The sequence below is a fragment of the Pinus tabuliformis genome, chromosome X (genome assembly GCF_031772625.1).
Source record: "Pinus tabuliformis cultivar Carrire ecotype Pingquan chromosome X, CPIR1, whole genome shotgun sequence".
Lineage (NCBI taxonomy): Eukaryota > Viridiplantae > Streptophyta > Pinopsida > Pinales > Pinaceae > Pinus > Pinus tabuliformis.
The window spans coordinates 908,080,073-908,107,068 of record NC_142308.1 but is presented as its reverse complement, the minus strand read 5'-3'; the positions used below and the strand labels follow the sequence as shown (position 1 = coordinate 908,107,068).

Below are 26,996 nucleotides of genomic sequence, written 5' to 3'. Positions count from 1 at the left end.
TCTATACTTCACACCTGTGGAGTGATTCAGCCACAAACATGCCAAAAAATAAAGCTAAGGAGATCACTCTTCGGTGTTTATGAGGCTCCTTTTCTAATGTTTCTTGTACTCCTTATTATAGACTTCTCCTTCACTAAAATTATGTCCTTGAAATGAAGTTAAGATACCCTATTTATAGTGGTTTTCCCATGTAAACTAGCCTACTTGAGTTGTGTGTGAACTGACATTTCCTTTAGTGAAGCCTTATAATTCCATTTAAGGGTGACTTGAAGCGAATTCTTGAGCTTGATCATGGAGGGTCTCTTTGAGTCTTTCAATGACTCACATATATTTGTAACATGCCCAAGAAGGTTCATCCATACATAACATTGACTCAATAGACTATTATGACTTGATGAAAAACCTAAAGGCTCACAATGGGAACCTTAACTAAAATAAAATTTCTTGATCACGAAACCCATGACTCAAAAATTACAAAAAATAAATAAATTATTAATTACTTTAATTACATAAAATCATATTTACACATGTCATTATAAAGACCAGACCAAGTTACACTTTTCAACACACTCTACATTGGATATTGGGGTTTGTTTGTTGGGGGGGATGGAGATGGATCCGAGATTAAAATTTTATTAGAAACCATCATGGGGAAGGGTAAAAATTATTTATTATCATTTCTTCTATTGAAAATCCTTCCCAAAACTAGTATTATCCACTTGCAACAGATATTTCTATCAGGGACTCAAAACATTGATCAATAGAGTTGGAGAAGGGCTGAAGATCTTGGCATGCTAGCAACATATCACGAGGAATGGGGGTCATAAGTAGCGTAACTTTGATATAAAGGAATCACTCTTGGTGATAAGCAAGACGATATGATATGGGGGTGGTAAAATGAAAAAGAATAATTATATGGTCCAAGGCATCTACTTGAAGTTGACAAGGCCCAAGAGGATCAATGACTATAATAAGCATCTACAGGATATATGGAGATGGAATCTCTCAAACAAATTAAAATGTTTTTGCTGGATCACAGCACATGATCATATATTAACATGGAACAACTTAGAAAATAATGGGTTCATTGGTCTTGGAATATGCCCTCTATGCATGGGGGGGGGGGGGATATGGATCATTAGTTGAGAAAATGGTCATATGAAACATTGATTTAGGATGGGGTTATCAAGGAAATGAATCTTCCTTTCATTGGAACTAATCAACCCTTATTCAAATCTCTTCTCTCGTGGTTCACTTCAAATAGAAATTACAAGTCCCTCCCATTATATATCATACGTATTATATGGCGAAGTAGGTATGCTAACATTTTTTAGCAGAAAATTGTGACTGTCACAAAAGTCATTGTTAAGACAACTTAATTTTTCAAGGAGATTGGGCCGGTTATAAATTCTAACAGAAACTTTAAATGAAAATTCATTGATATTTAGAAAGAATATCCAGTTGGGTTTTTTGACAGAGCCAACAATAGAATGAAATGCGCATGTGGTGAAGTCATAGTTACTCAGAGTGGTAATTTCTTCCGCTTCTTGTGGGAGGGTGGAATGGGATCAAATAACAAATTGGATATTACAACATTACGAGGAGTCCTTATCTTATAAAAATAGCTAAGGTTAGACAAAATTCAGGTATATGTATATGCACAAGGAATCATTGATTGGGTAAACAAGCATACCAATTTCAATCCCCCCATACTTGCAAATTGGATAATGAGGGTTAATAACTTGTTAAGGAATTTTAATCACACACATTTCCAACATATGTAGTGTTAGGTCACTATACTACTAGTCTAACCCCATATTGTTATTAGCACAACCCCCTTATTATATTTTTGTGCCGATGTAGTCCCCATACTATTATTATTGTGCCCCATAGACGCCAACCATTGTGATTATTGCACCCTTAAATTATTATTGTTATGTCAGTTCTGATTATATTATGACCCCTTAGACTTCTATATATAGAAAGGAGGTCTTGTCATTTGTATCATCTAAGAATTTTTCATTTGTGTAATGTAAAGGAGGTTTCCCCCTCGAAGAGTATTATTTTAAAGGCGTTGATCTACCTTTTCTCTATTCTTGCGAGCTGGTTTCATAACATTTTTTATCCTAGGAAAGGTAATCAACACTAACAGCATGACCAAGCTTCTAAATAAAGAAAAATGTTGTGTAATTTCATAATTATGTTCACTAGCGGATCCCACATCGAAATCATGTATTTCTCCATATTTCCAAAATGTTTTGGATAATCATGCCAAGGTATTTGCTACTCCCAAAGGCCTCCCACCTATTTGTGGTCATGATCATACTATTCATTTGATTCCAGGAAGTGTTCCTCCGAACATCAAGCCTTACAGATATCCATATGCCAAAAGGAGTGGGAACTGATTCAAAAGTTGCTGAAGATCCCAGTCCACAGAACCGAGAAATTGACAGAACCAAGAAATCGACATCTACGAAATATATCAATTTGAGAGTATCTCAACAAGTGGAAGAGCTTACCCGCTGAAGATTCCATATGGCAGGACAAGAATTTATACAGAAGCATGAAGAACTACTCAAGCGTTGAGGACAACATTTTATGAAGGAAAGGGGCATGTTAGGTCCCTATGCTACTAGTCTAACCCCTTATTGTTATTAGTACAACCCCGTTATTATATCGTTGTGCCCATGTAGTCCCCATACTATTATTATTGTGCCCCATAGAAGCCCACTATTGTTCTTATTGTGTCCTTAGATTATTATTATTAAGTCTGCTCCGATTATTTTATAACCCCTTAGACTCCAATATATAGAAAGGAGGTCTTGTCATTTGTATCATCTGAGAATTGTTCATTTGTGTAATGTAAAGGAGGTTGCCCCCTTGAAGAGGCTCATTTCTAAGACATTGATCTATCATTTCTATCTTTCTGTGAGCTGTTTTCATAACATATAGAGATAACATAATTGGACAATAGACCTCCTATCTAAAATAGGTATTTCGAAGGACACAAGTAAACAAAAAATCCTTGTCTTCAAGCAGGGTATCATGGTAAATTCAAGCAACACCAGCTACTCTTATGAGATATTTTAATAAAAACATGATTATGATGGAAGTTTTGTATCTTTAGATAATGGAAGTGTTTGTTTATGAAAATTTGATGGTTATAAGCTAAAGTTTGATGTTAAGAAAGACACTTTTTGTAGAACAAGAAAATAGAAATGTATGGGCATAACAATGATAGGAGAAGCCTGAAAGGATAATATAATGAATGAAATATGAATTATGTATTATCCTTATATTTTAATAAAAAAAGTATTTTTTTTCTTTCTGAAATAAAAGAAAGTAGCGTTCAAAATAAATGAAATAGTAAAAAAACACATATTAAACACAATTAGTGGAGACCCTCAAAACTACTCCAACTATGTTACTACCTATCCACATTCAATGAAAGTGCCTGCATTGCTCCTCTCATGAAGCAAACCTTTTCTTTGGCTTCCATCGGCCTGAATCATATCAGTTGTTGTCGATCTCCATTACTCCACTTCCTGAAGAACCCATAAAAAATGTAACGATAGACTTGTAATCCTTTACATTTACCTTTTTTACTAGCGCCTCGTATTTAAAATTTTAAGACAAATTAAATTTTGAGACAAAATATTTCTTTTGTCTTAAAAAATTGTCTTAAAAGCCCCATCCATGCAGTAGTGTCAATTGCAACAAAAGAAAATTTGTCTCTAATTGTATCAATAGAGATTGAAGTGTAGGAATTCACGGGGTTAGTTCCTCAAATAAAAAATCTAAGGAAATCGCTCACAAATAGATCACATGTTAATACAATAATATTATTGATGTGGTTAAAACCCTGAAAGAGGGAAATAGTCCACGGCCTTAGCCAATGTGACCAATTTAGGAAATTTATTAATAAAAGAAAGAAAAATTATACAAGCTTCTCTCATGAACGGTCGCCCTACAAATGACCCTCCATGCTCTTTAAATAGAGATCATGGACCAATCAGGTGTTAAGCCATGGATCAAGTGTCAACAATAACAAGGAGAGAATGAACATTGGATAACTTCATGTATACAACATATTGTGATCGTCCGATTGTAAGTTACAAATGTACATAGTAAAGAATCCCAATCCCAATCCCAATTGGAATTAGTCAAACCAACCAATAAAGGAGATGATTCTGCACTATAATGAATACCAAACTGAATAGTACCTCGAACATAACAAAGTATTATTTCAGCTGCTTTCTAATGAGTTTCATGTGGGTTTTCCATAAACCGAGAAATAAGGCCAACAACAAATGAATGGTCGGTATGAGTATGGGTCAGACACAAAACGTTTCCTACAAGTTGATGGTATAAGGTAGCATCAACTTCACGAGAAGTACAAGTGACTGAAATTTTGGCTCCAAACTGAAAGGGAGAAGGGGATAACTTATAGTCTTCCATGTGAAAATGGCGTAGAATATCACATGAATACATGGACTAGGAAAGGGAAATACCTTCCTTGGTTTGCAAGACTTGAAGACCAAGAAAATAATGCAAGTGTCCTAAGTTTGTCATTTCAAACTTCTTTTTAAGGTTGGAATTCACATGTTTTATAAGGATGGGATCACTACGAGTAAAGATAAGATCATCAACATAAATAAAAAGAATGATAAGGGACATACCCACATTCTTAGTGTAGACAATATTGTCAGAATTACAACTAGAAAAGCTAGTATTTAAAGAAAGCTATCTATTTTGGCATACGAAGCCCTATGGGCTTGCTTGGGATCGTAAAGGGATTTCTAAACTAACATATAAGTCTGGAGTCTATTTGTATAAAGGAAGGATTTTGTTCCATATAGATTTATTCATGTAAGTCCCCATGCAAAAAGGAAAATTTAACATCCATCTGATGGACTTCGCATTTGAAATAGGGAGCAAGGGAAAGAACAGGGTAGATAGAGTTCGTTTTGGAAATAGGGGAGAAGGTTTTAGTATAGCCAATGTCTTCAACTTGTGGAAAACCATTAGCAACAATAGGAGATTTATGTTTATCAACTTTTCCATCTGGTCCATACTTGGTTCTGTAAACCCATTTGCATCTAACACATTTTCATCCCTTTGGAAGAGGAACAATATCCGATGTATCATTTTCCAATAATGAAAGACATTCTTCATTCATAGTTGCGTCCCAGTTTGGATGGCTTGAAGCTTATGGAAAGGTGCCAGGATCATGATTTGCTTAAGCTTGACTCAGTAAAGAAGAGGCTCTATAGAATTGAGAACGTGTACATCGCTAATTTGTAGGATCACCTACAAGAGCACCTGCTGCATCCTGAGTAGAACACACACATTTTGGAAGCTGAGGAATTTAAGGAGGATCCTGAGAAGGTGGGGGAGGATTGTCATCCTCTCTGTCATCATCTAAAGAAGAAATAGCTTTAGAAGTAGAAGGGATAGAGAGAGGTGGCACATCCAATGAAATAGGCTCATAGGCCGATATATTTTCAGCAAAATTTACATCTCTTCTAACGATAACATTTTTTGACTTAAGTGGAATAAGTCTTTATCCTTTGACATCTTCAGAATATCCAACAAAAATACATTTTTCACTCTTAGGTTCTAAAGGTTTATGTTTCACATATGGAATATGGGCCTATGATTCACTTCCAAAAATACGAAAGTGACTTACATCTAGTTTAATCGAGCTCCATGCCTCTTCTGTAGTGATATTCTTTAAAACCTTAGTAGGAGTGTGATTTACTATGTAATGTGTAGAATTAATTGCTTCTACCAAAAAATTAAGACTAAGTCCTTTAGATTGAAAAATACAATTAGCCATTTCCTTTATGGTGAGATTCTTCCTTTCAGCCACACCATTTTGTTGTTGTGGATATGGAACAATATGTTGCATTTGAATTCCATGCTCAGTGCAAAAGTCGATGAATTTGTTGTTAACATATTCACCGTCATTTCCACATCTTAGCTTAAGAATTTGATGTCTCGATTGTTTCTCAACAAAGGCCTTAAAGACCAAGAAAATGTTAAATACTTCACTCTTGGGTGTTAAGAACTATACGTGAGTGCATCTTGAGGAATCATCAATGAAAATTAAGAAATACTTGTAGCCAGAGAACGAAACAACTCAAAGTGGACCACATAAATCACTATGCATAAACTGTAAAGGGGCTGAGGTGTGCTAAGAGGCATGTTTTTCAAAACTATCCTGATTATTTTTTCCGAGTACACATCTGGAACAAGCACTATCTCCACAAGATACCATAGGAAGAAGTGTCACCATATTTTTGCTACATAGGTTTTGAAGGCAGTGATAGTTTAATTGACCAAATCACTCATGCCAAAGTTTCCTCACTTCATCATTATGAGCAAAAAATACCGAGGGAAGAGTTGATGACCCAAACTTGTTAAAATTATACAACCTTGTATAATCATGAGCAATGCCCGTAGCTAAAATATGTCTAGGATCTCTTAAGTCCTTAATTACAACATCGTGAGGTGAAAATTCAATGGTTTTACCTTCACCTAAATGAGTTCTCTAATATGAAAATATCATGTTGTAGGATAAGGTTGGAACACATAATAAATCATTAAATTGACCATTATCTAGATGAAGAGTTGCAGTCCTTGCAACGCTAAGAGATCTATCATCACAAACATATCTATTTTCGGTGTTACAATCATTTAAAGGAGAAAGCATGGCTTTGTTTTTGGCCATGTGATAAGAAGCTCCATATTCAATGAGCCACTATTGAGAATGAGAAGAAGAAGATACATTTAGTGAATAACCATACCAAGATGCTTGAAAACCACATGAAGAAAGTGATATTCCTCAAGATGAAGTTGAAGTTGAAGAGTGCTTTAAATGGATGTTATGCTTATTCATTGATGCTTCCAAGGATTCCATATTCTTAAATCTTTTAGATTCTAAGTGGCCATAGTGATTACAAAAGTTTCAATGTTTATGAGTCTTATTCCCTTTGCTTTTATTTTCTTTATCATTTTTTTGAATTGGTTTTTCATTTTGAGACTAAAATCACTTAGAACACTTGTTTGGATTAGACCATTTGTTTTACAATATTTCTTCCTACGATTCTTTGAATTTTGTTGATGTTGGGCAGCTAACGCTTTCTTAGAAGAGTTTATAAGATTAAGAAGACCAAGATGTAAGAGTTTTTCTTGTTGTCTTATTAAATAATCACAAAATGCATCAGAAGAGGGGGACTTGTAGTCTTGTCCTTGAGAAATGAAGGCGTCTCTAGTAGAATGGAGGGTGGAAACAAACACAGACTAGGCTAATGCCAACTTAGTAAGAATGGAATAGATAAGGCTACCTTATTCTTTCTTAACCTTAACACCTTCGAAGAGAAGTCTAATGGTCTTAAACATGGACAAAAAATATTCAATGGAAGAAAAAATATTGGGGTCCAATGTAAGAAACTGATTTTCGAGTTAATGGGCTCTAATTTCATTTTCAATTCCAAAAACTTTAGTGAGTTGCTTCATTGCTTCATTAGGAGTATCAAGTTCTGCGATATGGAATCTAAGGTCAAGAGAAATAGACATCCCCATCAACCCACATGCTTTATATTGCCTATTTTCTCATTTTGCTACATTATCTTCATCTTTAGGTTTAGTTTCTTGGCTTGAGGCTATTCTGTCAAGAGCTTTATTTCTAAGTAAATTCACAAGGTAAGACCATCATTGGAAGTAGTTGGTGTTGTCAATAATTACTTGGCATGGAATTTCCATTTTAACAAAAAATGAAGTTGTAGATGCTGAATGTAAGTGATCTAATGGAAATATCTCGAAAGTTAGGCTGACTAAAAAAAAATGGTTCTGAAAACATCTTCCGGATGAAGAATTTATGGTTTTTTGAAGTCACCTTGTTGAATTTCTCAACGAAGTGCGTGAATGTGGAGAAGTGAATGATAATGTTATATTTAAGAAAACTCTCCCTCCTTGTCAAACTTAATCTAATTAGCTCACTTTAAAAAAGATTTTATGTGACCCACCTTTATAAATAAGTGAAAGTCACTTTTACAATGGTACTTTATGAGATACTCACTAAATTGTAACTTAAATAAAAGATAAAGAGACTTCAGAACTATAAGTGACTCACATTTTATAATGGTTGAGAACACTTTTATATAAAGTAACTTTAGAACATAGGATACATGTGCTTTTGGAAAAAGTAACTCAATAGAAAGAAAGACTTGAACCCAAGACCTCTATTCTAATAAAGCAACATTGGACCAAGTGAGCTAGTTTAAAAGGTCGGTAATTTTTCGAAAAGAGGAAGGGTTTTTTTTTTAGTCATTCAAGTTTTGGGATGTGTGATTACTTTAAAAAACTCTTTTTTCTACAAAACAAAAAAAAATAGAACTGAACATGGGCATGGAGAGAAAAACCAAACATTATGTCTTGAAGTTAGCTTTCGCCAGAAACTAATTATTTTCCTCAATGTTTCTGATTTTCGAGATCACACTAAGGCATGGTGGAAAAGAGCATATGCATGAGTAAAATCCTTCCTGTTTGTTTATGATTTGCCCAGATCACATAGAGTGGTGGGGAAAAGAGCATACACAAATCGAAGGTATAGATCGGGTAATAAAAAAACTGACAGATAAATAAACCAAAATAAAGAGAGACATAAATAACTAAAACTGCAAATAAAGATTGTATACCTTGAGATCTTAAAAACGATGTAGCTATGGCTACTAGAAACCTTTTTGGGTGAAACAAAAGGGATTCCTCACTCGAACGGATGCTCCTAACACAATAGAGAAATCCTCTTGGCCTGAAAGTGGTCAAAAATTGTAGATCTACGAAACGGCAATCGAATGCAGTTGTACTAACATCTGGTTTGGATCACCAAAGGATGCGGCCCTCAAATAACTCCGATACCATGTAGAAATTTACAATGTGAGCTCCTGAGATAGAACACCAAAGGAAACCACTCACAAATAGATCACAAATCAATGCACCAACATTCTTGACACGATTAAAACCCTCAAAGAGGGAAAGAGTCGAGAACCTGAGCCAACATGGCCACTTCAGGAAATTTATTAATAAAATAAATAAAAATTACATAAGCTTCTCTCATGAATGGTCATCCTACAAGTGACGCTCCATGCTCTTTAAATAGAGATCATGGACAAATCAAGCGTTGAGCCATGGATTAAGTGCTGGCAATACCTAGGAGAGAATGAACCATGAGATCACTTAATGTCTAGAAACACAGTTTACGTAACTCTACACTAGACGAAGTTATACTTAAATATTCCGTATGTGTTGGAATATCCTAACATGGACAAACATAAGATGAATTGACGCCAAGGACATCTTGCGAGGAAAAGTTGTTGCATTCTTCAAAGTTGACTAACCCCACAAAATGAAGAGCCCAACAAATTGTTCTCTTTAAATAAGGTAACATGTATGGTAAGTGAAATAACAACCTCGGTATAGGTGCAGGACAGTAGTGGCGTGCATGTTGGCGGACTTATGGTGCAATGTCACAGTCAATTTTGTAGTTCTTAGTTTACATTGTCTTACATTGATATGTTTTTGTCTTAATTTTTAGTTGTCTTAAATGAGTTTCTTCTTAAGTGGCCATTGTCTTAAATATAAAGTTGTCTTAAAATAATTTTGTCTTAAATATAAAGTTTTGTCCTAAAATAATTTTGTGTTAAATTGTTTTTTTCTTAAATATAAAGTTTGTCTTAAAATATTATTGTCTTAAAGGTAAAGTTCTCTTAAAATATTGTTGTCTCAAATTGTTTTTGTCTTCAATTTAAAGTTTTGTCTTAAAATATTTTTGTCTTAATTTGTTTTTGTCTTAAATATAAAGTTGTCTTAAAATATATTTTTCTCAAACTTCTTTTTCTTAAATTTTATATTTAAGACAATTCAATTGATATTAAATTTTAATGTAAAATAACTAAAATAAAAAGTATTTTTTACGACAAAATATGTCTTTTGTCTTAAAAAAATATCTTAAAAATGCCCTTGGTTTAGTAGTGTCATGAAACAATGTATTATGAATGCAATTAATATTATGTAATAGGTTTCCTATTATAAACTCACTTCACTTCCTCAAGGCTTTTAGTTATTATAAATAGTCATTTTAAGGTCCAACAAATATCAAATGTGCACAATAGGATTTGGTCCATTAAAAAGAAAAGGAATGTCTAGAAGTATTGTCACATTCCACCACACCAACCAATTGTAACATCCCCCACAAGGACAACATATACACCTCTCATTTATTCTCCCATTCATATTCCAACATGCAAAAGCAACCGGTTTCATCTCAACTATAAACAATGATCATCCCTATTGTCTTATGTAGTTTATTTTGGCATAGTCTAACTTAGAGAGGAAATATACGATTTCACTAGAATGCAGCAAAAATATTTCAAGAAAGAAGGAGATTTTTTGTTATTTCAAATACATTTTTGAATTTATAAATAGATTCAACAACCTTAGAAACCTCTTGGGGCACTCAAATTCTACATATTAAACAATTTAAACTGATTCAAAATGTCTACTCAATTTTGGTTAAATTTAGCAAAAATGTCATAAAAAAAACTCATGTTCTCTACCAGCATCATGCCTTTTGCTATTAGAAGTAGAGGACATTTTGATTTTTTTGTTTTTCTTTGTTTGTAGTTTATTCTTTTATACTAGGAATAGAGATGCAACAATTATAGTGTTTCTATTTTGGATGGGATATTGTTATCAAGTCTTGCCCTATTGGTAACCGTGGAGAAGTTTGGTATTTTTGGGTTAAACTTTTGGTTTCCTTAGTTTTTTTAAAATCCTTTTTAAATCTAAATTATTTAAAACACAATTGAGTGCATGAAAAGCTATTACGATGAACACCAACCAATGCATAATTTATATTATTTTAACAGAACACATGACGGTCACCAGAGTGGCTTTTGATGACCTTAATTCTAATTCTAATTTAAAAGCCGATTGCGATCATTGAGCTATTATGATGAACATCAATATTCGTGGAATATCTTTTTGTTACATCATGGGAGTCGAAAGGGGTTAGATAGAATTAAAATATTAATTAAATAAAATATAGTATAGTCATGTAAGACAGAGAATACCTAAAATACAGCAACTTCTCCAAAACCACTCGAGCATTCTATGGGTGAAACGTTGATATCCAGAATGCTTTAATCTTATGGTAGGATGAGATGTTGATTTCCACAAATCCCTGACTCTTATGATAAGATGGGGCGTTAGGGGCAGCCTCTTTCAACTATGCTTCTCCGTTGCTTCCAAATAAATAATTGAAAGCCATACTTTTAGTGTCTGGTAGCGTCCTCCTATTGCAAACCAAATTAATGTGCGGGGACCTTTCTGTTTCATATTAAACTCTCTCCACTAACATTAATAGGGTGAAGTCGTATATTTAATACAAGATGTATCCTTCTTTGCCATTCACCATATTTCTTGATTCCACAACACTAATTTCTTGCTTGTAAGTAGTGCCTGAAACCCTTGGTATTCTTCTATCTGCAACTAGAGAGTATGGATTCTTTGAATTCGTGGTGCCCGCTGCAGTACAACGAAGATATAGTGCTGGAAGTGTTGAGGCATCTGGATGCCAAGTCCCTGGCCATGGCAAGCTGTGTGAACAGGCAGTGGAAAAGTGCTGTGGAGACGGAGAGGCTGTGGGAGGGGCTTTGCACAAAGGAGTGGCCTGCAGCGGGGGTGTCGCAGAATGTGAGATCCGTGGTGATAGCGCTGGGAGGATATCGGCGCTTCTTCTTTCTTCGTTTGCGCCCACTTCTTTATCGTTCTCTTCACACCAGGCCCTGCAGCAATGATGGGGTCATCCCACTCTCGCTTTCTCTCTTCTCTATGGATTGCTACGAGCGCCTGGGCAGAAACAAGGGCTACCTAAGTGACGACGAAACTTTCATAACCCCCGTTGGGTTTTACAGGATGGAAAATTGATTCTGTTGAAAAGCTCCTGTGATTTTTCATGCTTCCTTCTATCGTCATCAGTATTTTTTTCCTTCTTCCTTTTCTGATACTTAAGAATCCATTTTCTTCAGTTTTGTGTTTTGTAATTTTGCACGCGGTTACTGATTTTAATTCAGTTATACCCTATCTACACAGTGTGGCTTTCTAATTCGGACATTTTTCCGTGATCGACGATATTAAATTCTTCTTTTCTTTTGTTTTTGATATAGTTATGCCGAAGGCGTTTTTATACGGGACGAATCCCATCGATCTTCCTTTTCCAAGGCCAACGACAACTAACCACAAGCCTTTTATCCTAGGTAATCTTTCATTGCCAACAGTCCGTTGTGGCAGGCACTCGTCTCCCAGCCAGGGTTGGCTGGTTGGAATTTGACGGGAAATTCCCTCTTTAAACATATTTGACGTTTAAATCTTTTATGTAAATAAAAGTGTCGAGAAGTTTAAAAGATGTATTTTTGACGAGTTAATTTTCTTCAAAAACCTTAATCGCAGGACATGTTTCATTTCTGTCCAATTCCTGGCCTCTTCCGATAGCATATTTGGTAGTTATATTTATGGAGTATCAGTGGAGTGGGTGGACTGAAATATATAAAGCATCAAAATTTGCTTCACGTTTCATTTCTGTCGAACTCCTGGGCTCTTCTGATAGCATATTTGGTAATTATATTTATGGAATATGAGTGTAGTGGGTGGACTGAAATATATAAATCATCAAAATTAGCTTCATAATTATAATATCATAATATCATGTGATTTGGTGTATTGAAATCAATTATATTATTCTAAATCAATCTCTGTAAGCCCATGTATTTAAATGAATATAATGTAGAAATAAAATCTATAATAAAAACATCAATTAAAATCAATAAAATATAATTATAATATAATATCCTTATATTATAAAAGAATATCAGTCCAGTACATCTTATATCAACTTACAATTATTTACTACTTGTGGGGTGGTGTGTGCTCTCAGCTATTGAGGTTAGGGTAAAGATGATTTAGATGGCAACATGATATTTATTAAGATAAATTGGATTTGGGATTGTTAATTAAAACTACCAGTCTTAATAATCTAGATTTCATTTTTATGGAACTGTAAACTCAGTCCAAAAAACAATAGAAAACATGACAACATCCATACTCCATGTGTTTACTTACTCGAACAATGCAAACATTACCTTTTCATCACAACCTCCGTATTCCATCTGTTTACTTGGGAGAGCAATGCAGAATTACCTTTTTATCATTTTGATGCTGTCGGTGGCTCAACTTTCACAAGGAGATTTAGAATGTGTTGATTAATATTTGATTAATATTTATGTATATGATTATTGATTTTATTTTACATTTCAATTATATTATTATTATTACTATTATTATTATTTATTTATTTATTTATTTATTTATTTATTTTATTTATTTATTTTTTTTTTTTTTTTTTTTTTTTTTTTTTGTCAAATACAGGTGTTTATAGACAAGTAATTTGATTGCCCGATCGTATTTTGTTACTGGCCCATTGTAGGTAGCCATTGGATGAGGAATTTCATCTAGATATGTAATTGTAGGTAGTGATTGGCCAAGTAATTTGATTGCCCGATCGTATTTTGTTACTGGCCCATTGTAGGTAGCCATTGGATGAGGAATTTCATCTAGATATGTAATTGTAGGTAGTGACTGGCCAATGGTAGGTAGTGACTCCATGAGGCATTCCATTTAAATATGCTGATACAATGTTAAATATATAGTAGCAACTCTACTAGGTATTCCATAGCAAATATGTTGATACAATGTTAAAGGTAGAGCTTGAAAATATAGAAAACTTGAGCTTGATAAGAAAATACTTCCTATGCTTGATGTTCTAATTTTTTCAGAGCATTTTTGCAAATTATCTATGTTAACTTGTCCAAACTAGTTAAACCACACAAACTGTATACTTCAAATCTTGATTTTCATAAGCCTAAATTGGTTAGCTAGACTTAAAGCAAGGGATGATGGTTGCCCCATACACTAGGAGCTCCTACTATTGTATTATGGTTCTATATTGAATAGGAAGTTACAATTTCCCTCTTCTAATGACATGAATGATCTAAGGACGTGGGAGTTTGCAAAAAACCTTATATAACTAGAAGTTATACCTAGAAGGAAACTTCATTCTTATTATCACCTTTAACTTTTCATATGGATGTCATTATATTAGGGTAGTTTTTGTTTTCCTCTTTTGGATAGGGAAAATGATTTATTATTATATATAGATATTATACAATCATATAACTAGTTTTACTAGTTGGTATGCCACCCTAAGATTTTCTCTTTTGCTTCTTGAATTCTCTACTTCATTTCCTCATTTCTCAATGCTTTTACTTTGTGCTTTGTATCCCACCAATTCTTTGTACTTGTTGGGAGCTTACCATGTCTCCTTTCTTTCTCACATATTTATAGATATTGGTCAAACATTCTTTCTTTCTCCAAAATTAAATGGAAAGGGGTTGAATGTTGGTCATAATATTTTTGGATTAATGGACAAAAGAAAATAAAAATCAAAATAAAATAGAAGAGAACAAGTAAAATATTTAGGAATTACAAGGTGTTGATTTTGTTATTTGTATTTTTACTATTCTAAATTATTTTCGTTTCTTCTTTTCCAAATACGATTGTAATGGTATTTTTTTACATTAATGTAATTTTTTTTTCTCAAAATTATTTTATTTGAAAACATAATCGTAAAAACCATGTAACACAAGAAACCCATTTTATCATAAAGTACCAAATAATTTTTTGGGTAAGAAAACACAATGGGTCATTTGTCATAACTATATAAAAGAGGAACATGTATTTCATGCTCTCATCTATGCTACACTTACACCCTTACTTTTTTTATAACATCAACTTAGAAACCATGTGATACATTAACTCAGAAACCATGTGCTACACTAAACCAAACCACATTTTATGATAATGTATGGAACAATGGTTTTGGGAAAATGCATTTATAATAAAGTGTCATTTAATCTAACCATTAAAAAAACATGTAATTCTATGTCACACTCACTAGGCCTAATATGAGTATCACAATTCGTCTAGCACACCTTCAAATAGTATTCAAAAGAGATTTCCAACATTTTGGAGGAACAATAAATTATGGAAGGAAACTACGGTGTAGTTCAAGTTACTAAAAACCAAAAGAATCCAGGTTTAAAAGCATATCAAATCTAAAGGTAGATCCCATTAGGTTGCTAGTTAAGTCCACTCATATGACAAGTGAGTGTAATGGGATGTGGGATGACAATTCGTTATTTCTTGAGTATACTAAAGAGTATATTAAGAAGGTCATCAATGATATGTGATAATGATGTTTAATATAAATCATGTTAAATTTTATTGTTTGTAATTAGTAATAATTTGTTTACAATTATAATAGTATAAATATTGAAGGAATTTAATACATTTTTGAGTTTTTTATTTTACTATTCATCTGCATTACTTTTTTTTTTTAGCATTTAATTTCTTTGTAAGTTTTATGATAGACCAACCATACCATTACTTCCAAAATGAAAATATAAATCTTTTTGAATTCTTAATTTCCAGAAAATAGTGAGTAATTAAAAATTTCAAACATGTTATGAAATATAAAAAGCTAACCCAAGAATTCTAAATTTCTAGAAAATAATGAGTAATTAAAAATTTGGAACATGTTGTGAAATATAAAAATATATATTTATGACAATGAATATGTATAAAAGGATAAGTGAGACAATTACCCCTTACATAAAAGAATAATTATAATATGAACTTATGATTACATGATTTTGCATAATAAAGGGACACACAAAAAAAATTACAAAAACATCTCTACCACAATAGGAGGAACAACCTTTTCAATAGTAAAAGCGAGTTTTCTCTTTGTACAATGTATAGACACTTCCACTTCATGGGTCCCATAGAAACAAGTAAATTTAAACAACCCTTAATGATTTGTATGGCTCCTCTTAATGATTTGTATGGATCTTTATATTTGTTTATCATTCCTTTTTCAAAGAAATGAATCTCTTTCGTGGTTCATTAAGTGTTCCATACCATTAACAAGGTGAAAGTGGGTGTTCCATACAATTAACAAGGTAAAATTGTCCCTCACCACACATGAGTTCAGAAAATCCCATAACATAAGCATAAAGTCAAGTAATTTTCTCTCACAAATTCACTATTCAAGTAAAAACCCATCTTTGTAAACCATATGGGCATCTCTAAAATGGACATTATGTTCAAAGCAATTTGCACAGTGCAGCCAACAAGATAGGTAATATGTCCGTGTATCTCTACTCACTAAAAGGTGCACCTCTTTCCTCGAGGTCAATGATATCATTTTAAATATCTTGTTATGAAACCAGCTCAAGAAAAGATAGAAAGGATAGATCAACGCCTTAGAATTCAGCCTCTTCGAGGGGGCAACCTCCTTTACATTACATAAATGTACAATTCTTGGATGATACAAATGAAAATACCTCCTTTCTATATATAGGAGTCTAAGGGGTCATAACATAATGAGAGCCAACGTAACAATAATAATGTAAGGACACAATAATAACAATAGTGGGCTTCTATGGGGCACAATAGTAACAATATGGGCACTACATGGGTACATCAATATAATAAGTGGGTTATACTAATAACAATAAAGGGTTACACTAGTAGTATAGGGGCCTAACATGCCGCTCTCCTTCAAAAAGCGTTGTCCTCAACGCTTGAGTAGTTCTTGATGCTTCTGTATGAAATTCTTGTCCTCCCATGTGGAATATTCAGCGGGTAAGTTCTTCCACTTGATGAGATACTCTGAAATTGATCGATTTCGTAGCTCTCGAGTTCTTGTTTCTATGACTGCTCCACGTTCCAATATGATTTTTCCTTCCTCTTTAATTTCTGGCAATATTGTTTGAATTGGGATCTTTTGCAACCTTTGAATAAGTGGCCATACTTCTTCATCCTTCTTCCATTCATCCCTTGCTTCGTTTATCCAATCTTGTTGGATAATATCAATAGCACAAAACAATGCTTCCACATCCTCATCCTTGAAGAGTCTTCCCATTCGGTAAGGTCGCCATTTTTTAAGTGCATGTAGTATTGCCAACATTTCCTTCTCATAAATAGCTTGCTTGAGATGTAGCAGTAAAAATACCCAATCACCTACATCAAAACATTTTTCACTACGATGTTGATCTACCTGTTGTTTCATTTGATTTAGCATCAAAGTGGCGTTATCCTTTAAAAGTTGGAGAACTTTTTGTTGATGCTCGATGTGATCTTTCACCGTGTGAACCTTTTTCTTCTTGATATGTCCTTCTATCTCTAGAGTTTGAGGAGTGGTAATTACTTCCAATCCTTTACAATATATGGTTAGATTCATTTCTTGATGCTCAATGTGATCTTTCACTTCTTGAACATTTTTCTTATTTATATGTCCTTCTATCTTGATAGTTTGAGGAGTGGTAATTTGGAACAATGAATTACAAGATATGGTTCGATTCATTTCTTCTTTCTCGATGTGATCTTTTGCTTCTTGCACCTTTTTCTTCTTGATATGTCCTTCTATCTTGATGGTTTGAGGAGTGGTAATTCCCGCCAATTCATTACAAGATATGGTCGAATTTATTTATTCTTAATCTAGGCTTTGTTCCTAGAGTATATCCTCTTCTTTTGACCTTTCTTGCTCTTTTTCTTCTTCATCTTCACAATCTATGTAGAATACTTTCTTATCAGCACACTTATGACCTTTAATGCATTTGCTATCACAATTGTAACAAAGCCCTTTTTCTCTTTTTTCTTCCAATTGTTGTGGTGTAAGCGTTGTAGGTTGTGGAAGGCTAGGAGAAACAACACTTCCGTATTTATAGTTGTGAGGGGTACGCTTCCTGTTTTCCATAATTTTGCTTTCCACTATGTCGCAAAGCCCTTTTACTCTTTCCAATTGTTGTGGTGTCACTCTAAAGAAGGTGTTGCTCTTTGTATCCTCATAATGTGATATCATTTCCTCCGTGAAAATTGACCACCTAACAAGTTGTTTACGAGAACAAAGCCCTTTGTACCATAAAAATTGATCTGGTTCTAAATATAAAGATGCAATACATACCTTTTGTAACAGTTGTACACCATGTAGATCAAAATATTGCTCCATCTAAAGTATCCAATTTACCTAATCCTTGCCATCAAACTCCTCATCTTGCTTTTTCTTAATTTTAGGAGCTCGACCTTGAAACGACTGTAACTCTGTACTTTCGGATCTTTAAGTTCTAAAGTTGTGACCTATAGTAACCCTCTATGTCCTCTTTCCAATGCCACCAATTGGATCCAAATTGGATTCTCCAAGAAAGAGTTATGCACAATCTCCCAAGATGACGTGATTATAGACTAGTTCAGTAGAGCGAACTTGTACGACATGCCACGAGTCACTGTTTCAATATTTGGATTTGAAAAATGCATACAAGAAACTACAGTCCGTCCTCTTTTTGTACCTTCGTACAAAATTTCAATCCGATCCCCAGAGAGAAAGTTATGATGATTTTCCCGAGTTCACCTGTTTTGAATGTAATTCAGGAGTCTGCAAAAAGACCAACTTCCTCAGATCATATCTCTGCAACTATTGCGCGAAAAGCTTTGAAATTCGGACCCAAGGTTCAGCGCGATTTATTCTCAAATGGGGTTTTTTTTGCGACTTCTAAAACGTCACAGAAAAAAGGTTATAGAGAAAATGCTACGATGACCTGTTTGGAGCAGCGAAACCCTAGAATCAAAGCTCTGATACCAAATGTTATGAGTCCAGCTCAAGAAAAGATAGAAAAGATAGATCAACGCCTTAGAATTTAGCCTCTTCGAGGGGGCAACCTCCTTTACATTACATAAATGAACAACTCTTGGATGATACAAATGAAAAGACCTCCTTTCTATATATAGGAGTCTAAGGGGTCATAACATAATCAGAGCCGACATAACAATAATAATGTAAGGGCACAATAATAACAATACTGGGCTTCTATGGGGCACAATAGTAACAATATGGGCACTACATGGGTACATCAATATAATAAGTGGGTTATAGTAATAACAATAGGGGGTTACACTAGTAGTATAGGGGCCTAACATATCTTATACATTGTAGTGATTAACAAAAAAAGTTGGTGCACCCAGTTCCTAAAGGTCCATGATCTATCCATATGTCATAGGAACCATCTTCTACATTGTAGTCATTAACAAACAAATTTGAAGGTGGGTCAATATGGTGAGATATTTTGAACATTGACAAGATATCCTTGCCTAATCCATGTTGAAAAAATCTTCCATGAAACATGACATTGTTTACATTATAATGCTAGAATTTCCCACAATACCTTGAATGTAGATGAGAGATGTGATTTTGGATGGCTACATGAAGGTCATTCTCATTCAATTTTTTATTCATTGTTTCATAGTGTTAATGTATTCTTGGAAGAAACTTAAAAAAACTCAAAGAGCTCATATAAATCCTTTTAATTATAGTTTTATTTTTGTTATTCTATCCACTACTATTTTAATTCATTTTGAAAAACACCTAGCTTATAATATTTTGACAAAAAAGGAAAAATAATTTTCATTATTGAGGCAGCTTCCTAGTGATGCATGACCCAAAACAAAAACTACAATATATATTATAAATAATTAAGTAATATAATATTGAATAACTAATTATTTAATAGGGATTTTATACCATTTTATATTTTTTATATGATTTTTTTTAATAGTAATCATTTTTAGTAACTAGTGCATGCTTCTAAAAATATAATTATTAACTCTTTTGAAATTATTAACTATCTATTTATAATTATCAAACTCTTTCACATTTTCTTCTACATTTTCTTCTACTTCTATTAGTTTTATTGAAAAATAATTTATTGTTTTCTCTATTACACTTAATATAATATTTTATTATTAGAAAGATTATTGTAATAAAAATACATAAATTCGTAATAATATTCTCAAGTGGATGAAAATACTATTATTTTTTAGTTTACCTTAAAACAAAAGTTTATTTATAATATGCTTCTCAATGAAGTTATTTTTTGTTTTGTAGTGGATAAAATTTGTTATAATATTTAGAGTTTATGGTATAATATTTATTGATTTTTGTTGATAATATTGTATTGTGAGAGTTCTATGCCATTCAAAATCTAGATTTACAATTTAATAAGTCATATAGTCATTTTGTTCTTTTCCTTATGATAAATATGTGAAAATTTTGAGGAGAATTATTTTATTAGAACAACTTAGATCCATATTTGATGGACTATAACTTGAGATATACCAATACGCTCGAGGATAAAATCTTTTCAAAGTGAAAAGAGATTTGATTCTCTACACACTAGGTAGAATTGGAGTTAAGATGGATATAGGGTAGTTTAATTATTAATTATAAATTTAACTATTAATTTTGTGTTTTTATTCTATTTTAGCAAGTAAAAATGCAAAACATTACAACATATCCACCATATTTAGATCAACTCTTTACATACATGTTAATGTATTATATGAACCTCAAATATAAATAATTATTTTTATAAAAAACCAATTGGGTGAGGGAAAATAGTGGATAAAATATAATATTACATTATATATTACAACCGTCCAAAAATAAAAAGTGACAAAGTGGGGGGAAATAGTAATTAAAATATTACATTTTACTCAATATCTCCTTGGTACTTGCTAATTTATTTTATAGTTGAATTTGTCTACTTTCAAACTTCAAATATAGAGAAAAATTACAGTAAGAAAAGTGGAAGAGTTGACAAGTGGATGGATGTAGACAAAAATATTAGATAAAATGTAATAATTACATTTTTATAGACAAATGCCTAGTTTTACCTTTACCTAGTACATGGATTCAATGTTTTTTATGACTTAATTTTCATATGGTTATTTTTAGCTTGTTATTTTTTTCATAGTGAATTAAAATATTTACATTATATTGATTTATCTAACACATTTGTTGCATGCTATACACATTAGATTTAGACTCAATGAAAGAATTACATATATCCCTTATACTGAAAAGTATTATTAATTTTTTAAATTTCCATTACTTTCTCTCACTAAATACAGTCTTATGTCAAATTAATGTGCAAATTGAAGTATTTTATTTATATTAACTCCAAAATATAATATTTTTTAATCAAATGTTAATTGACGAATAGTTAATTTATTATGAAAAGCTACTGAAAAGAAAAACATTTAAACATAATATTTATTGAGAAGAAATATTAAGACCAAACAGTCGAAGAGAAAAATCTTGGACATAAAGAAAAACCCAAATTACAACCCTGCATGGCACGGCACGGCACGGCTTGGCTGGGCTGGAGGATGCCATGGTCTCGACTTCCAACCCATATATCTTTAGGATTTCATCTCAGAAATATCTTTATGGGAGTGTGGTTTATCCGATAATAACTCCATTTTTTGACGTAAGTTTATGAATCTTTGGAGCTAATTATAAACTCAGGTGGAGTACATCTGGATGGTTTGTCATTCTTGTTTATGCGAGGTTGGTCTTTGTTGTTCTGGATCATGCTCTTTTCCATTGCAAAGGAACTGAGGTCAGAGGGTTCGAAACAGGGACTTAGTGGTGTGTGTTAAATTACCATCGGAATTGGGGGAATTTACTTTCGCGCGCGACAATCAGGGAGGGTTCTCTCCTTGGAAATCAGTAAATTTTCTTTGCATCTCTTTATTTTTTTCTTTTTGAATTTGTCATGGCTTAATGAGAGGACTTTCTAATTTATGTGAGATGGAAAGGAACAAGAGTTTTGGTAAATTTATGTTCCACTGAATTCGCTGCGTACTCTCTCTCTAGAAACATAGTTACAGATTTCTTCCGGTTTCAAGATCTCTTTGTAGTGTCCAAGGTAGTAGTGTGGTGTATCCACTACTTGGATATCAACCCTTAATCTCAAGCATTTCTTTAGTTCCAGTGAGGTTTATTTTACAAGAATCAAAGAAAGGCCTGTTATGGAAACGTCAGTGTTCAAGAGCTCCATCCAATTTTAGGTTGTCACGAAGATATTGTAATGCTCTATTGGTAGTTTCTTTAAAATTTTCGACCTAGAACAAGCCTGTTTTCCAAAAAATGTCAACCAAATTAACACCCCGCTGCTTTACAAATAGATGTGGGACTCTTCTGGATTTGATACTCTGTTGGAAATTAACGTAACAGCTTGCTAAGTCTTTATCGACAGAGAATTTGTTTCAAGTTATATTAAAGGAGGACGACAATTTATCTGTGAAAACATGAAAGCCCAAACCATTCTCAAGCCAATGGAGGCCAAGAGGCAGAAGAAAGTGTTTAAATTTAAATTTATTCAATGACACGTATTTTTAAGTAATCTGTGTGTTTTGGATGGTTATATTTATGTATATGAAGAATCTCGGTTCGTTAGGTTTTTCCAAAAGATAAAATCATATAGTTTTAAAAAATTGTTATATTTTATAAATTCCATGATAGTTATAAAAACTATTGATTTTCTTGTAAATGTTATTTATGGAAAAACTATTTTTTGATTTTGTAATAAGATTTATAATCATTTTTTATCTGTTAGTAATTTATATCTGTAAAATACAAGAAAATACCTACAAAGACCCAAGAGTCAAATACATTCAAAAATGGAATTTAGAAGTCCATTTTTTTTTTAAACTCTAAAAATTGTTAGGAAATGGTTTGATTTGTTAAATTTAAATTTAATACTTTCTTTGATTTTGAAATTTCCACTTAGACATTGTTAGAATATGTAATTCATATTTGTGTGAGTTGTGATTCTTTCTATCTAGAAGAATGTGTTCCTATTTTGTTTCCTAGATTTCTGTGTGGTTGAGATATTCTCTAAACCAAAAAATTGTGTGTCCAAAATAGTTTTCCTACCTTGAAACAACACTTGGTATATATATGTAATATCATATTTGATTAATGAGATATAGATTTTTTTTAGGGAAATTTAATATAGTATCACAACAGGACCTCGCCCCTGGTGGGCTTGGCCAGTCCTCGGTTGAGGGAAATAATAGAGAGTATTTTCCTAGTGTGCATTTCACTTCAGTTTTTTGAATGAATAATTGTTGTTGGGAGAAGCCGCCTCTATTTTAGATAAAGAGCTTGATCAAGAGATCAGAACCACAACGATATGATTGTAGATTGGCAATTCTCCAATACGAATCTGCGACGTTGGTTTATTATTCCTCAGAGCGTTCTGTCATTATTTAGGATTCCAATCTCCTCACGCGGAGACCCCTTGAGAAACAGAAGCTTGTTTACATCGCTGAGGGAAGGGAGGACCCCAATGAGAACACTGGAATTTCCATTCAGAATTGTAATGTGATGGCAGCCCCGAACCTCGTTCGAGTGAAAAGCTCGTTCGAGGCATACCTTGGGAGGCCATGGAAAGAGTACTCTCACACTGTCTTCATGCAGTCTTTTCTGGGCGACTTGATTCAACCCATCGGTTGGTTCGAATGGAATGGATCCTTCGCCCTCAGCACCCTCTACTATGGGGAATATATGAATCGCGGCCCTAGTGCACGCACTACAAATCGGGTCAAATGGGCGGGCTATTGAGTGATTAATAGCTCAAGCCAGATAATCTGAGTGCTCATCTGTTGCGGTGCCATGGTTCTCACCAAAACCCTGACCTTCGCAACATTCTTTTGAGCCTTCGGGGATCCAATAACGTGGTTGCCTGCAGACCTGATGGGGGTGTACCCATTTACGCATGTGGATGTTTCTTTTTGAATCTGGGTGCCAATGTACCAAAGGTCAATTATGGAATAAGTTTGGGTGCCAATATCATTTTGTCTCCGCTTGGTGGGAGAATCAATGAAACATTGTGCATCGCCTTACCTTTTCCTCATTGTGCTTGTAGCAGCCTCTATTCACGGTTGTGTGGAGACTCTCGAAAATTGATGTCAAGAGCCAAGTGTTGAAGCTCTAGGCAAACACATCCATGCTTAGCGCAAGGAGTAGATTGATGAGTCTCCTAGTGTAGCTGGAAGACTTGCATCTGCTAAGACTCTAGACGACGATTTTTGTGTCAATCACTTTGGCAAATTGAACATAAAGTGTGGTGTTCTCTCTTTGATGAGATTTGAACTGCTACAAAAGGTTTCTTTCTGGAGAGACCCTTATTTCTAGAGAAACCCGGAACACCTCATGTTCGCTAAGCTGCCAATGGTGAGATTGAACGTTGTCCATGCCAATGAAGATATCCAACGTTGTCCATACTGTGTGTCATAGTATGTGTGACACTGCCATATTTTTTCATCCTCACCGAAAGTGATTTCTCATGGTAAAGGAGTCTTTCCTCTCGATTAATAATTTTTCTATTTGCCTTTACGTTCCAAAAATATAGAAATATAAGCATTGTGCAAGATATGGGTAAGATATGGGTGAAGATGAGTATGTATGGGAAGTTGGTATAGATATTGAGATTCGCCACCTCAATGTGAAGTCATTTTGTTAGAATTAGTGAGTTTATGGAGATGGCAGACCAATATGCCAAAGTTAAAAATGACAGTGTCAAAGTCTCAAATGTACAAAGCCAATGATATTCATGTGGGAAAGAAGTGGTGTGTTTGAGCATATAAATGATATGGTGTATCCAAGATGAGTGGAAAAGCATTCAAATGGGCTTGAAAGTTTTTTTGTGGTTTTAGAATAGTCTCAATCTTATTTTGTATTATGAGCCACACATTTTATTAGTAAGCAAGTCTAGGATGTTTTGTAGTGGCCTTTGTAATGTATGTACTTGGTAACTCCAAGAGGTGGAGTTGTTTTGTAAGCCTTGTAAGGCATGTGTACCCCTAACACAATTGGTGGTAATCTAAAAACTACTTTGTATTTACAGTGTCGGTTTGTGATAAGCTATAAACCACGTGTAATAGTGAAGTGAGACACAAATTCCTCGTGGCATGGCTTAGGGTTAGCCAAGAAAACACTCAGCCTCATTGAGTGAGGTATTTGGGGAGCCTTAGTGGCTAGAGTGCCCTAGTGGTAGGTTTGTAGCCGAGAGTGGCTCGAGTGCCCTAGTGTCACGTTTGTGGCCAAGAGTGGCTCGAGTGCCTTAGTGGCTATGTTGACCCTTGGTGGCTTAGTTGAGCCTTGGCGGATGATAACCCTTGGTGGCATGGTTGAGGGTGATCCCATCAAACCGAGAGGAGGGTTAAAAGTAATCCGATAAAACCAATGATGCTACCGTAGGGGGATTTACATGTGTAGGTACATGTATGCACTTATAATGGTTGAAAGAACCATGTATGTGAAGGACATCCTACAAGAATGGCAGTTGCACCGGTTACTACTCATGTATTCTGGTGGATGGTTGCTCCTTTATATGGACATGAACACATTCTTTTGTTATGCTTGACCACAACTACACTTTTCACATTCATATCGAGACAAGTACTCATTAAGGGGGTGTGTTGGAATATGTAATTCCTACTTGTCTCAATTGTTATTCTTTCTAATTAGAGGAGTTTGTTCCGATTTTCTTTCCTAGATTTGTTTGTGGTTAAGATTTTCTCTCAACCAATAGATTGTGTGTCCAAGGTAACTTTCCTATCTTAATACAACACTTCTTATATATATGTAATATCATATTTGATTAACGAGATATATATTTCCTTTATGGAAATTTAACAAACATGTCTAACAAGAATAAAAATGTATTGCCTTGTAGATTACAAACAAAATTTTGAATTAATTGATTTCCCATAAATAAAAATAACTAATCAATTAACATTCTCAAATAATACTAATAATAATTATTCTGAGTATAAATTTAAAAGAAAATATTATTCTTAAATATTATATCTGTGTCTATTACATAAATATTCAAATATAATTATACTTTTAACATCAAAATTTTTGAAATTGTATCATTTTAAATATTTTATAAAATTTAGATTTGAGAAGCATATCTAAATTTTTACAAATTTTAATCTCCAAAAAAAAATTATGTTACTCCAAAAAAAATATATTCATTAAATATGTTAAAATCAATGCAATTTTATTTATTTATATTAAAATAAATAAACCAATATTTAATATCAATTAACAATTTATAATAATATTATTTTGTTGATTAAATAATGTTATGTATATATACATGAGGTGTTGTGTCAAGATAGAGAAACTAACATGTACTCACTATCATTTAATTTAGACAATATCTCAACCATGGAGCTATATAGGGCTAACTAGTTGGAAAGAATCACTTACAACGGATCGTGATTGTTACTGCATGTTCTTTCAAGGAGGATAAAGTCACTCTAACAAAATTCCCATAAGAATTTTATCTCATACAGTTGGTTGCTAAGAGCATCTTTGGATGATTTATTTGGTAACTTAACCAATATCTAGTAGAGTCTCTTCCCAAAGAGTAATAAATTGTATACATTGCTGGATTCTTTTGGCAATATGAAAAATGTCAAGAAAATTGAGATGGTTAAGTGCCAAACTTTAAAGAGACTATGTGATTCCTTTGATAAGTTAAACAACTATCGAGAAATTCAACTAAAAATAATCTTTATTCTTAAATATCATATCTACCTATATTACATAAGTATTCAAACATAATTATACTTTTCAAACAGTTTTTTTTTGAAATTTTATAAAATTTAGATTAGAGAAGAATATCTAAATTTTTACAAACTTCTATCTCCCAGAGAAATCTTTTACTATAAAAAAATCTATTCATTAAATATATTAAAATGAATCCAATTTTATTTATTTATATTAAAATAAATATATATAAAAAACCAATATTGAATACCAATTTATAATTATACTATTTTATTGATCACATAATTCTAAGTATATATACATGAGGTATCATGGACTCACTATCAATTAGTTGAGAGAATATCTCAACCACACAAAAATATAGCACTAACTAGTTGGAGAGAATCTCTCA

At 33.2% G+C, this 26,996-nt stretch overlaps 1 protein-coding gene and 1 pseudogene across 1 annotated transcript; both read left to right on the top strand.

The window, feature by feature from the left end:
• Positions 1-11,562: 11,562 nt before the first annotated feature.
• Positions 11,563-11,991, top strand: LOC149142632 (F-box protein GID2-like). The gene has a single exon (XM_089451535.1). It carries the CDS (start codon positions 11,563-11,565, stop codon positions 11,989-11,991), a length of 429 nt encoding a protein of 142 aa, XP_089307661.1.
• Positions 11,992-12,232: 241 nt separating this feature from the next.
• Positions 12,233-23,644, top strand: LOC149142631 (pectinesterase pseudogene; annotated as a pseudogene).
• Positions 23,645-26,996: the final 3,352 nt, after the last annotated feature.

Excerpts from the sequence above, each read along its gene's own strand:
- LOC149142632 (XM_089451535.1), top strand. The coding sequence starts at position 11,563 with ATGGATTCTTTGAATTCGTGGTGCCCGCTGCAGTACAACGAAGATATA.